Consider the following 15,197-nt stretch of genomic DNA (forward strand, 5'->3'; position numbering starts at 1 on the left):
AATCTACACCCGACTCCTGAAGAGTGTTTCTGATCTGTCGGACAGGTGTTTGGGGATTTTTCTTTATAATAGAGAATTCTTCTGTCATCAGCTGTGGAGGTCTTCCTTGGCCTGCCAGTCCCTTTGTGATTTGTATGCTCACCAGTGCTCTCTTTCTTCTTAATGATGTTCCAAACAGTTGATTTTGGTAAGCCTAAGGTTTGGCTGATGTCTCCAACAGTTTTATTCTTGTTTCTCAGTCTCATAATGGCCTCTTTGACTTTCATTGGCACAACCTTCGTCCTCATTTTGATAAACAGCAATAAGAGTTTCCAAAGGTCATGGAAAGACTGGAGGAAAGACTGGGTGCTGAGAGCTCCCTTATACCTGCATTAAGGAGGCAATTAAACACACCTGAGCAATTACAAACATCCGTGAAGCCATGTATCCCAAACATTATGGTGCCCTGAAATGGGAGGACTATGTATAAACACAGCTGTAATTTCTACATGTTGAAACCAAAATGTATAAAAATGACCTTTAATAAAATTTAACATTGTGCACTTTAACCACATGTGATTTTTTCCATTACAAATCTCAAATTGTGAAGTACAGAAACAAATAAATAAATGATGGGTCTTTATCCCAAACATTCCAGAGGGCACTGTATTTGATAACAATTTAATGATTTCTCAATCCTCTCTTTAGACTTTATTTTTGGGTAGTGAGCTTTGCCGACAACTTTATTGCCTTTGGAAATCTGGTGATAGTCACTTTTTTTAACCAAGAAAGCAGTACACATTCAGGCTACTTTTTCGGCTTCACCATTTCAAAAGATGATGCTGACCTTTTACCTCAATGCAACTTTCCTGTACCAATTCCATAAAGATGATAGGTATATGGTTTAGATAGGTACATTGGATAGGATATGCTTAGAGGGATATGGGTCAAATGCTTGTAGATGGGACTAGTGTAGATGGGCCATGTTGCTCAGCTTGAGCAAGTTGGGCTGAAGGATACTTTATCCATGCTGTACAACTCCATTCATTATGTAATGGATGACAACTCTCTCACTTTAGTCCAAAATAACCTACTCTTGTTTATAGAATGATGAATCCTGGTTCTAGATGTCTAAACAACTCAAATAATCATCAATTAATCTACCTTGTCAATGCCAGACAGAATTTTGGAGGCTCAATAAAATCATCTCTCATTATTTTAAAAGCAGAGATGTAGGCCATGTGCTTAACCTCTCCTCACTCAACAGCCTCTCATCCATGGAATTAATCTGGTGAGCCTTACCCATTTCTTCACAGACTGTCCTTTGGAATTAAGGATGGCCTACTTTCACTCTGTCTCGGTGGGCTTTGTGGGATCAAGGACCCTTTCCCTAAGCCTGCCAACATTTGTGCTGAATCAGTGATGTCTGCAAACACTGAGATGGCTCACAAGATATGAGAATTGGTCCAATGTGCCAATCTCTCAGCACATTGTTCAATGTGAAAATTTGGGTGCAGGAGTTTTGTTTTACAGATGATGTTCAGCTTAAGGTCTAATCTTCACTTCAGCAACATTGATTTGTAGCTTATCCTCCAAAAGTTCACTTTTAGGAAATGAAACTTCTCACCACCTAATTTTAGAATTTAAGCAGGGAAATTGTCGGCGCCATTTCTTTGAGTTTGTGACTTCTGGTCCATCTAAATTTCTAGTTTGAAATGAGATGTCATAAGCTATTCTTGATTTCATGAAATCAGCTGGAAAAAAAATAATAAAATGTGTTCAAGAGAGCTAAAGAAGATGTTAAGAGTTGGAAATTCAAAAACCTTCAGACTAATGAGACATAATGTGCATTTATGACCTCATAGCATTTAAACTATATTGTCACTTTAATTTATTTGTACCTTACCAAACCATGCACCTAATGACAGATAACAAAAAATTCTCAAAAAACTCATGTAGAAGAAACAAACCTTAAAGGGTATAATCCCCAAATCGATACTTTAAATAAAAACTGTATACAGCAAGTTTTAAGTGAAATTGAAACCTTATATTAACATTTTGTCTTTATCATATGCATTAAGTATGAATGCATAGTGACAGCCAATGATACCAATTGAATGACTATTTACAGCCATTTTTAATATGTTTTGTTATGTGCTCTGCACAGCCATTACTAGAATAAGCTGAAAGCAAAAGATTGTGAAAGTACCAAAACCTAAACCAAAATATTCTAAGTTAAGCCAAATCCTGAATAAATGAAGTTCTGCTGGTTTATAGATAAAAACAAGGAGCTAGAGTAACTCAGCAGATCAGGCAGCATCTATGGAGAAAAAGGATAGCTGCCATTTCAGTTCAGGACTCTTCTTCAGATTGTTTCTCACAAACAATACATGCAGCTAGACACTGGAGTAACTCAGCGGGTCGGACAGCATCTCTGGAGTCCTGTTCCTTTTCTCCAGAGATGCTGTCTGACTCGCTGAGTTACTCCAGATTTTTGTGTCCATCCTTGAGCATCTGCAGTTCCTTCCCACATAATGCAGTATGATGGCACGATCCTTAGGAGCCGCCACAATATATTACACACAGGAACATTCTACAAAATATAATTTAAAATAACTTGAATTAAGCTGGGTACCCACAAATGATCCTTAAAGTTCCTGAAAGAATTTCAACAATTATTCTGAAGTTGCTTCTTTTGCAATGACAATAAAATTACAAGATATCAGTCAGATATTGCTAATAATATCCTTCAAAAAACAATGTTTGTGCCAAATATTCACAACCCCCCCCATTTATATAACTGAAGTTTACCAAATAATCTTCCCATTTCCAGGGTTACACACTGATACGATGGCCAACTTTGTAGAATGAAGACAGACAAGTCCTTCATCATAACAGAGTTTCATTAATACCATTACTAAAAAAATATATTACTGAAAGATTAATAGAAAATTAGGTTTTAAACTGAAATACAGGCGTGATGAGGTAAAATAAAAATTTGAATAAGTAGGGGCTACATAGTCATCAAAGTATCTGGCCCCTGAAGTGTTGTATTATAACAATAATTATTAATGGTTTGACAATAGTTGCAGGAGTAGGCCATTTGGCCCTTCGAGCCAGCACCGCCATTCAATGTGATCATGGCTGATCATCTCCAATCAGTACCCTGTTCCTGCCTTATCCCCATATCCCCCGACTCTGCTATCTTTAAGAGCCCTATCTTGCTCTCTCTTGAAAGTATCCAGAGAACCGGCTTCCATCGCACTCTGAGGCAGAGAATTCCACAGACTCACAACTCTGTGTGTGAAAAAGTGTTTCCTCGTCTCTGTTCTAAATGGCCTCCCCCTTATTTTTAAACTGTAGCCCCTGGTTCTGGACTCCCCCAACATCGGGAACATGTTTCCTGCCTCTAGCGTTCCAAACCCTTAATAATCTTATATGTTTCAATAAGATCCCTCCTCAATCTTCTAAACTCCAGAGTATACAAGCCCAGCTGCTCCATTCTCTCAGCATATGACAGTCCTATCATCCCGGGAATTATCCTTGTAAACCTACGCTGCACTCCCTCAATAGCAAGAATGTCCTTCCTCAAATTAGGAGACCAAAACTGCAAACAAAATTCCAGGTGTAGTCTCACTAGAGCCCAATACAACTGCAGAAGGACCTCTTTGCTCCTATACTCAACTCCTCTTGACGGCTGCGATCCGACCCCGGGGATTCGGAGGCTTACTGCAGGTCCGGTGGAAAGTGACACCGGGAGCCCGCGGGTCCCTGCTGGGAGACCGCTTTTCGGGGCTTCCGCAACGGCGACTTCACCCGCCCGAGGAGTGCCTGGAGCGGGGCCTTACATCATCGCCCGGCGCGGCTTCAACAGCAGCGGGACTTTGTTAGCGCCTGCCGGGGGCTCCAACAACAAGACCCGGAGCGCGGCCTTGCATCACCTGGCGCGGCGTTAATGGCCGCGGGCCAATTGCCATCGCCCGCCGGGGGCTTTGACTCTGACATCGGGAGGGGAATGGGGAGTGCAGGGGAGAGATACGTTTTTTTGCCTTCCATCACAGCGAGGAGGAGATGCGCTGTGATGGATGTCTGTGTAAATTGTGTTGTGTCTTGGGTCTTTTTTTCTTGTGTGTATGACTGCAGAAACAACATTTCATTTGAGCCTCTATGAGGTTCAAGTGACAAATAAATTGTATTGTGTATTGTGTGAATTGTTATAAAGGCCACATGCCATTTGCTTTCTTCACTGCCTGCTGTACGTGCATGCTTACTTTCATTGACTGATGAACAAGGACCCCCAGATCCCATGGTACTTCCCCTTTTCCCAACTTGACACCATTTAGATAGTAATCTGCCTTCCTGTTTTTGTTATGAAAGTGGATAACCTCACATTTATCCTCATAAAACTGCATCTGCATGCGTCTGCCCACTCACCCAACCTGTCCAAGTCGCCCTGCATTCTCAGAACACCCTCCTCACATTTCACACTGCCACCCAGATTTGTGTCCTCTGCAAATTTGCTAATGCTACTTTCAATCCCTTCATCTAAATCATTGGTGTATATTGTAAATAACTGTGGTCCCAGCACCGAGCCTTGTGGTACTCCAATAGTCACTGCCTGCCATTCTGAAAGGGACCCGTTAATCCCTACTCTTTGATCCTGTCTGCCAACCAATTTTCTATCCATGTCAGCACTCTACTCCCAATACCATGTGCCCTAATTATGCCCACTAATCTCCTATGTGGGACCTTATCAAAGGCTTTCTGAAAGTCCAGGTACTACATCCACTGGCTCTCCCTTGTCCATTTTCCTCGCTACACCCTAAAAAAATTCCAGATTAGTCAAGCATGATCACCCCTTCGTAAAACCATGCTGATTCGGACCAATCCTGTTACTGCTATCCAAATGTGCCGCTATTTCATCTTGTATAATTGACTCCAGCATCTTCCCCACCACCAATGTCAGGCTAACTGGTCTATAATTCCGTTTTCTCTCTCCCGCCTTTCTTATAATGGGATAACATTAGCTAGCCTCCAATCCACAGGAACTGATCCTGAATCTATAGAACATTGGAAAATTATCACCAATGCGTCCACGATTCCCAGAGCCACTTCCTTTAAGTATTCTGGGATGCAGACCTTCAGGCCCTGGGGATTTATCAGCCTTCAGTCCCATCAGTCTACCCAACACCATTTCCTGCCTAATGTGGATTTCCTTCAGTTCCTCTGTCACCCCAGATCCTCTGGCCGCTATTATATCAGGAAGATTGTTTGTGTCCTCCTTAGTGAAGACAGATCCAAAGTACCTGTTCAACTCATCTGCCATTTCCTCGTTCCCCATAATAAATTCACCTTTTTCAATCTTCAAGGATCAAACTTTGGTCTTAACTATTTTTTTCCTCTTCACATATCTAAAGAAGCTTTTACTATCCTCCTTTATATTCTTGGCTAGCTTACCTTCGTACCTCATCTTTTCTCCCCGTATTGCCTATTTAGTTATCTTCTGGTGCTCTTTAAACATTACCCAATCCTCTGGCTTCCTGCTCATCTTTGCTACATTGTACTTCTTCTCTTTTATTTTTATACTGTCCCTGACGTCCCTTGTCAGCCACGGTCGCCCCTTACTCCCCTTGGAATCTTTCTTCCTCCTTGTAATGAACTGATCCTGCACCTTCTGTATTATTCCCAGAAATACGTGCCATTGTTGTTCACCTGTCATTCCTGCTAATGTATCTTTCCAGTCAATTTGAGCCAGCTCCTCCCTCATAGCTCCATAGTCCCCTTTATTCAACTGTAACACTGACACCGCTGATTTACCCTTCTCCCTCTCTAATTGTAGATTAAACTTGACCATATTATGGTGACTACCTCCTAATGGCTCCTTAACCTCAAGTTCCTTTGTCAAATCTGGTTCATTACATAACACTAAATCCAGAATTGCCTTCTCCCTGGTCAGCATCAATGCAAGCTGCTCTAAGAATCCAACACGGAGGCACTCCACAAACTCCCTTGGGAGTACCAACCTGATTTTCCCAGTCTACCTGCATGTTTGCTATACGTTTTACCAGCTAACACATTAATCAATTTACATTCTTTTTCTCATCCATGTAGCATTTCAGACTTGGCACTCTGTCAAATGGATTTTTTCTTCCCATCCATATTTGCAAAATGTCAGTTTAAAATATTGACATCAGATCAGACTAAAATACAAATCATACAGAATATAGAACAATATGCATAGGAACAGGCCTTTCAACCGACAATGTCTGTGACGAACATGGTGCCAATATCAACTCACATCTCTCTCAAGTAATTAATAACCCTCCGTATCCATGTGCTTATCCTGTAGTACTTCCAACACCACTTCCGGCAGCACATTCTAGGCTTCACTACACCCTGCGTGGAAAAAACAATGCAAATTTAAACTTTGCCATGCTCACCATAAAGCTATACCTTCTAGTATTTGTTTTTTTTTCCATCCTGGTAAATAGGTTCTGTCTACCCTATCAATGCCTCATAATTTTATATACTTCTATCAAGTCTCCCCCAACCTTTGAAACATTGTTAAAGGTAAATGGATAGAAAAGCTTTCATGCGATATGGGTCAAATGGGACTAGTGTAGTTGGGATTAGTGCAGTTGGTTGGTCATCGTGGGCAAGTTGGGCCGGGGATTCTGTTTCCACGCTGTATGACTCCATGTCTCTATGAAGGCAAGCATACCATCTGCCTTCTTTACCACTCCAACCATTGTTGGCACTTTCAGTGAGTTATGAAATCGGACCCCAAGATCCTTCTGTATATCAATGCCGCCGTTAAGGGTCACCGCATTAATTGTATAATTTCCCGTACATTTGACCTTCAAAGTGCAATATCTCACATGCAGTCGGAATAAATTCCATCTGCCATTGCTCTACCCATTTCTGTAGCTGATCAAAATTGTGCTGTGTACTTTGACAGCCTGCCTCGCCGTCCGCTACGCGAACAAACCTGGTGTCATCTGCAAACTTACTAAAGGGCCTGTTCCACTTTCCCGAGTTATTCACGAATTCTCCTGAGTTTTCCCCTCGATTCAAACTCACAGAATGTTCGTAACGAGTCCGTAGATATATCGTAGCAGCTCGTTATGCCAGCTATAGGTATTTTTTACTCGTGGACATTTTATATCAGGCTGGAAAAAACGTCCTGACTTACCTGATGCCCTGAGTACCTACGGCTGTCATAACAAGCCGCTACGATATCTATGGACTCCTACCGACTTGTTACGAACATTCTGCGCGTTTGAATCAAGGGGGAAACTCGGGAGAATTTGTGAATAAATCGGGAAAGTGGGACAGGCCCTTAACCAACCTGTCTGTATTTACGTCCGTCATTTATTTATATATGACATCAACTTTCCTTAGAATATCAACTATTACGCCAGATATCTTTCAATACAAAGAATGCATGTGTTGATAGAGTGAGCATAACGGATCGGGCTGGTATGATCCCAGCAGAATTCAGATTCAAATACATTTGATAGCTTGATTTTTTTCTCAAAATCCAATAAAGTACATGCCCACAAGATCCCAATCTTCAGGCAAGATCGGAGATTTGATCTGTAGATCAGATGGAGAAACTCTAGCATGTAACCTGGCCAACCTGCAATTTTAAAATGAGTCAGGAAACTAAACAATCTATGAAAGCCAAGGAATTTTGGGACTTAAATGCAAATAAACTTTCTGGCGCACACTTGTGCAAAGCTTCAAGATTTGACTGAAGTTGACAAAATTGCAAAAGCATGAAAACTGGTGAATTGGTGCAAATGGTTTAATGATCAATGACCTTTCAACCCACCCAGTCAGAATTGCAAACATCTCAGGTTTACCGTAAATGGCCAGAGGAAAATTAGTGTTGAAAAATGAAGACTGCATTGCCCATGTTAGTCATATCAAGTAATACAATTACAATAAAACATTGCAATTGGTTAAAATTAAATTACTTCAATGCAATACCAAAATATGCAAAAGGTGTTCTTCATGCAAAATAAATCACATTCACCAATCAAAATTAGAAAATGGTGGAACCACTCAGCAGGGCAGGTACCATTTGTGGAAAGAGAATTATTTAAATGTTTCAGATCAGCGAGCTACAATTTTAACTCGTTTTCAGATTTCAGATTTCCAGAACCTGCCGTTTGGTTTTAATTCATTTAAATGCTCCTTTTCTTGTCATGAAATAAATTTGCACATGGGGTGACTGAAAACCAAGTTTACTCATAGATTGCTTTCAGACAATAAAATTCACAATATACATAATTTATTTGATAATGTGTATTGTTCCAAACTTAAAATGTTTCATCTTGCATAAACAAACTAGAAGAGATATGCTATAAATCATAATTCTGCCATTTACAGGAAGCAAAAGAAAGCTGGTCATTTCACAATGTATCAATTTACCAGTCTAAAACATTTTTCATTTAATGAAATGTGCATTGATGTGCTGGGAAAAATAAATAAACTTCTTGTACAGTCATTGATATTGAAATGCATATGTTGCTTCTTGCATTTTCCATTCGTTCCTCTGCTGAAATAGAATATTTGCACAAGCAGTATTTTTTTCAAAAATAATGGCAATTACACATCAGCTTCCCTGGAGTTGTTTGCAGAAAGAAATACAGATGTTTGAGTGATGCACACAATTATATACATCAGAAATTACATTTTCCCCCCATTGAGCTTAATACAATAGCTTTCACTCAATAAGAATGCATCACAGTGTTCTTAAGAAAAATCCATCTAAAAATACATTGATTGGTGTTGCAAGTAATTTCAAATGATAGACTTCGGTACGATTCATAATCTTGAAGTACGCCTTCACACTGGATCACATTGCCCAAAAATCCCAGTCTGTACAGGCAGTGAACTTTAATCCTTAAATCTCCCACAGTTGTTACATCTCAGTCTGATATGACAAAACTTAAATAACCATTCTGCAGTTAATTAAAATTAGGACCCATATGGTCTGCAAATGGATGTTGTTTAAATAATTTGTTGAAAGTTCAAATAATGCAGTGTTGAAAGCATACTAAAGCAATATTCTAAATAACCTCACTGTATGATGACATTCCTTACCTAGCCCAAATCTGGAAAATAATTTCAAACCCATCAGATTAAAAGGAAGAGATTTTTATTCCAAATCCTTAAACACAAATATTTTCTGATGGTAGTACATCAGAAGGAGATCGAAAAGTTGGCAGTATTTTTCAGTGGTTGCTGAATCAACCAGTCCCATTGTGCTAAATGTTAATATTCACAATAAAGAAGCCCTGCAATTATTTTAAAACACCTTTCCAAATCGTCCATAAGAAAGAATGTGTGGAGACATTAGTGTTTAAGTGGAAAAGCCAGAATATGGTTTAAAACAAATGTTTTTCCACCTGTTTCCCGGTAAAATGTTGATTATATTTTTAGTGAATTTTAGTACCAATCTACCTTGTGCATGCAACTTGTATGCAAAAGCGATTTTTTGCAGATTAGACAATTTTATATAAAATATACAGCTTGCTGTTCAATCTAAAAACTAAGAAAAATGGCTATAATATTTGAGTTTCCTCTCAACTGTAACCAGACTATAACAGTAACCGGTAGCTCAGCCAGAATGTGGTATTTTCTGCTGTAAATAGTGTAACACTGTTGCTTATTTTTTATTAAATAAAAAGGAAGTAAAGAGCAATTATGTTGATAATGATGGAATACAAATCACTTTTCTCCCCCTCCAAATACTTACCAAATACTATAAAACTCTACCCCGAGCAGAATGTGCTGGTTCCAAAGGAAAAAAAAAGTCAATTAATCACAGCCATCTTCAAAAGAAAAGCTACAAATGATCAACCAAAGTCAGAGTCTTCAACTCAATCTTGATCCTCAAGGAAAGTCTTTCCAAACATGTACTTGCAGCAAGTGCGAAAGTAGTAAACTTTATTCAGTCTGAAAAATAAATACCAGTAAATCCAGCAAGCATGGAGCTGTTACCGCTGGAAGAATTATACAGTTCAGATTTGAATGGTCCATGCACCCTGACCTGTGGAGGTCATCTGACTTTAAGTCGCGATGTCATCCATTCTAATCCTTGACATAATCTGTGAAGGAAGATAGACCAGTTACTACGTATATTGTTCATTTTGGGATCGAAAGACTCCAGAGTTCAATGCAATATCTCGAACGTAAGGTTCCGAAATCAACAAAGAACATCTGAAAACATTCTAAGCCCATGTATTTACTGGATCAATTTTTTTTTAATGGGAATTATGAGACTTGGCAACAAAATTAAAATGTTTATTGAGTAACTAGGACCTTTTACATAAACTGATGGTGCTTTCACCTTATTAAAATTCATGATTCTTACAGAAAGAAGCAAAACAATTTTGAAAATTTTACTATTTTTACTTTTCAAAATTGGCAACAGCTGCCATGTATTTGGGAATGTTGTAAAATTCCGACCTTTGCTTCATTAAAACTGCTGCTTTTGGCAAACATTTCTCCTCTGCAACTTTTATATCCCGATTAAAAGTGGAACAAAAGTGCCCTTCCACAATAAAAGTTAAAATACATTTATAAACACTGAAGGCAAAGCTGAATTTGATCTCCGATGTCTGCCATCGTTGAGAGGTGGCTCCAGAAATGTTGAAATCAATGCATTTTCCTGGGTTTGACGGTCATTTTAGACACCGTCCAGCACAAAAACAGGAACTTTACCCCATAATGTCGATGCCAAACATGATGCCATTGACCTCACGTAACCCATATCCCTTCAATCCCTGCATATGCATAGGCCTATGTCTATCCAAAAGTATTTTAAATGCCACTGACGTATCTGCTTCAACCCCCACACCAGGCAGTGCATTACAGGCACTCACCGCCCTCTATGAAACAAAACTTGCCCTGCACATTTCTTTTAAACTTTTCACTTTTCACTATGAAAATATGTCCTCTGTATTTTATATTTTTCATCATGGGATAAAGTTTCCAACTATCTACCTTATTCTATGCCACTAATAATGTTATAAGCTTCCATCACGTCTCCCGCAACTTCTGCTGTTCCAGTGAAAATATTCCAAATCTGTCCAACCTCCCTGACGCAAATAGCCCCTCATTCAGGCATCATCTGGTAAGCCTGGGGTGCCGCGGTCATAGTGCCCGCCCAGACGGTTCGTCAGTCGATGGGCCGGCGGGACCAAGGCTCGATGGACAGTTGGAAGGCTTGTCTTTCAGCAAGACCGGTAACCCGCCCATAGACTCATCGGTTGGCAGGGCCGGGAACCCACTCAAAGGCTCGTCTGTCGGCGGGACCAGTAACCCACCTGAAGGCTCAGCAGACGGCGTAACCAGGAGGGAGCCGGAGATGTCAGATGTGAGGAGCATGCGGCCGGTAGGAGTACAGGGACGCTGGCTGCACCCCAGGCTTACCAGAATGATGCCTGGATGAGGGGCTATTAGCATCAGGGGGGTTGGACAGACTTGGAATATTTTCACTTTTCACTGGAACAGCGGAAGTTGTTCGGGGACGGCCGCAGGAGATGCACAAGGATGGCCAGATGGGCCGACAGGACCGTGAATAATGGCGCCAAAAATGGCAGCGCCCGCATGTGTAACATATGCAAAAAGAATTTCACTGTGCAGTTGTATGTGATAAATAAAGCACTACTATTGAACTATTGAAACCCCCTATGCACCCTTTCCAAACCCTCACATCCTTCCTATAATGGGACAACTTGAACTGAATGCAATTCTCTTAAATGCGGCCTTACCAAAGTGCTATAAAGCTGACTCATAACTTCCTGACACTTATACTCATTGCCATGACCTATGAAAGCAAGCCTACTGTATACCTTCTTTTCCACTTTATCTCCTTCTGTTGCCACTTTCAGGGAATACTAGATCATCCTTTTGTCAGGGGACAGTGTGTTCAGAGTTGGGAAACTACTTCAGTGAACGAACAATGATTTGGGGCACAGCCTCCAGGAGAGCGCATACAGAAGCATCTACACTCCAACTTAATTACTAAAATTGAAATAAATCTAGACATGACGTGGGTTGAAAAGTTTCCCATCTTTAAAAATTAGCTCCAATCCAGAAGAAATTGTGAAGATGAAGTGTAACATTGCAACAAGACAGACTGAGAAATGTTTAATTATACGTCACCCTTTTTCCAGCTGGTTAAGTACTTAACTTCAGATTTAGAATTAAAGTCCAGCAGTATTAATAAGGGATCCTTAATGATGACTTCCAAAGACTGATCATTAATCTGAAGCATTAGTCTTGTCTTTCTATACATGAATGCTGATTGACCCACTGGACATTGCCAATGTTGTTTTTACTTCATGTTTCTAGTAATTTGATTTTGTAATAACAAAGCCCTTCCCACCTGAAATTTACATTGCAAACACAAGACTAAGCCAACTGCTAGATAGTCCTAGCCCCACAATCAGCAGAAATTAAGCATGCTTTTCTAACTCAAAGGTTAAAGTATACCATTAAGGCAAATGAAAGGATGCTTTACATTTTACCCAAAATGTAAGTTTAATGTTAGAAAAATGTGCAATGATAGAATATCAACTGCTTAAAGTTCAAAAATAACATTAAAATATTTTCAAATTAGAGATCATTAAAAGAAAAAGTCCAAGACTTTTTAGTTACACATAATGAATGGCAATTAAAAACAAAAAATCCCAGCACTTACCCTTCACCTGTCAGAGCACAACACGCTTGGATATGCCATTGATGATCTTTAATTGAGGTCAATTTAAGGTACTGAGAGATTTCTGCTACTGTCATGCATTCTTTGATATCTTGTTTGTTGGCAAAGATCAACAGCCCTGCTCTCTTCAGATCCTGAATTGTACAATAAAATACACTGTCATTCTTTTGAGATAATTGAATGTACGATATCATCGGGATTTTAAAACTTTAATTTAATAAGTGGTCATGGACAAATGCAAAAATTTGTAAAAATAATTTTGAGACCAGGAATGGTTACAATACAAAACAATTTGCAAAAATAATACTAATATGGAACTCTACACAAAAAAGTACAATTTAATTCAATATGATAGCATGATATTTCAGATAAAGGTGAGGAAATATTCCAATTCGATGAGGTTATTACCTTAACAAAACATGCACAAGAATAAAGTGGAATTCATTTCAACAACAAATCGTACGGACAAAATACCCCGTATAACCTATTCAAAAACATCTTCAAAAGCTGTAAGGAGATCAAGTTTAATACTATGTTTACCACAGTAAGTGTTCAACTTCCACATAATGCTGACATGTCGGTATTTTCTTTTTTTAAAGACAGCAAAGAACCTTGTTTTCATTCCATTACACATTAGCTACCCAGGGAGTAGTCCTCAAAACGCATGCATGGAGTTTATCAAAGGGCAAAAATAGCAAAATGCCCATGAAATTACACCAACATCATCTTTAAGATTAAATGACAGTTTACCAGAAGCAGAAAGACTTACATTTACATACTTCTTTAGACCATAGATAGAAACATCATTATACTTCAGTGAAGGTTTTGCAATAAAAGTCAGTCATTAATGTTTAGTTTAGTTTATAGTTTAGAGATACAGTGCAGAAACGGGCCCTTCGGCCCACGGAGTTTGCACCGACCAGTGATCCCCGCACACTAACACTATCCTACATGCACTGGGGGCAATTTACACTTATTCCAAGCCAATTAACCTACAAACCTGGGCATCTTTGGTGTGTGGGAGGAAACTGAAGACCTCGGAGAAAACCCACGCAGTCACGGAAGAATGTACAACTCGGTACTAACAGCACCCGTAGTCGAGATCGAACCAAGGTCTCCGGCCCTGCAAGCGCTGTAAGGCAGCAACTCTACTGTTGCGCCACCGTGCCACCCGTGAATGCCCATAAACTATTAAGAACTGAAGTAATATGTGCACTTTTGTACTCCCTCGGAAGGAAGTTGAATAGTGAGGACCACCAGGAGTACTGCAGCATACTGATTAAGTTTTTAAAAAGGAACTGCAGATGCTGGGAAATCGAAGGTACACAAAAATGCTGGAGAAACTCAGCGGGTGCAGCAGCATCTATGGAGCGAAGGAAATAGGCAACGTTTCGGGCTAAAACCCTTCTTCAGACTGACGAAGGGTTTCGGCCCGAAACGTTGCCGATTTCCTTCGCTCCATAGATGCTGCTGCACCCGCTGAGTTTCTCCAGCATTTTTGTGTACCTACTGATTAAGTTACTGGACTGGTATCCCAGTTGCCATACTCTTGATCTGGAACCAAAGTTTCAATTTTACAAAGGTACCTGAAGAATTCAAATTCAAATGTTTAACTGGAACGAATGCTGGTATTCATGATTCTGAACTATTAAATTGTTGAAAATACCCATTTAGTCATTAAGGTATACCAGGAAAAATTCAAAGGATTGAAGCTCTAAACAAAAAGCACCACTTGGCACATGTCTCAAATGCTAGGCTAATTACGTGCCTAAAACTACAATCTTTTGACGGAGATAAGTGCTGTAGCAAGATGCAGCACAGAACACCACAGGAGATCCTTTATCCCTGTGGCTATCAAACTGTACAACTCCTCCCCCTTCTGTCATGAGATAGATTGGCTCCCCTTCACCCAATGCACACAAACAGAAATAAAATCCATCAAAACAATGCATTGTGTTTTGAGAGAAAAAACTGCTCTAAGCACTTACAATTTTTTGACTTTCAAATAATCCAGCCAAACCATATAATAACCATATAACAATTACAGCACGGAAACAGGCCATCTCGACCCTTCTAGTCCGTGCCGAACATGTATTCTACCCTAGTCCCATATACCTGCGCTTAGACCATAACCCTCCATTCCTTTCCCGTCCATATAACTATCTAATTTATTTTTAAATGATAAAAACGAACCTGCCTCCACCACCTTCACTGGAAGCTCATTCCGCACAGCCACCACTCTCTGAGTAAACAAGTTCCCCCTCATGTTCCCCCTAAACTTCAGTCCCTTAATTCTCAAGTCATGTCCCCTTGTTTGAATCTTCCCTACTCTCAGTGGGAAAAGCTTATCCACGTCAACTCTGTCTATCCCTCTCATCATTTTAAAGACCTCTATCAAGTCCCCCCTTAACCTTCTGCGCTGCAAAGAATAAAGCCATAACTTGTTCAACCTTTCTCTGTAACTTAGTTGCTGAAACCCAGG

The 15,197-nt window shown here is 39.8% G+C and overlaps 1 protein-coding gene across 4 annotated transcripts in view; it reads right to left on the minus strand.

Annotated features, from left to right (window-relative positions):
* Positions 1–8,212: 8,212 nt before the first annotated feature.
* arl5a (ADP-ribosylation factor-like 5A) overlaps positions 8,213–15,197 on the minus strand; it is a 44,125-nt gene continuing 37,140 nt past the window's right edge. For all 4 annotated transcript variants that reach the window (XM_055638720.1, XM_055638718.1, XM_055638721.1 and 1 more), the window contains 2 exons: positions 12,698–12,849; positions 8,213–10,097 (listed from right to left, as the gene is read on the minus strand). In XM_055638720.1, the coding sequence (XP_055494695.1) occupies positions 10,049–10,097; positions 12,698–12,849 (201 nt within the window). In that variant the 3' untranslated portion in view covers positions 8,213–10,048. The remainder of the gene's footprint in view (positions 10,098–12,697; positions 12,850–15,197) is intronic.

Source organism: Leucoraja erinacea, chromosome 7, assembly GCF_028641065.1.
Source record: "Leucoraja erinacea ecotype New England chromosome 7, Leri_hhj_1, whole genome shotgun sequence".
In the NCBI taxonomy this organism is placed as follows: Eukaryota; Metazoa; Chordata; class Chondrichthyes; order Rajiformes; family Rajidae; genus Leucoraja; species Leucoraja erinaceus.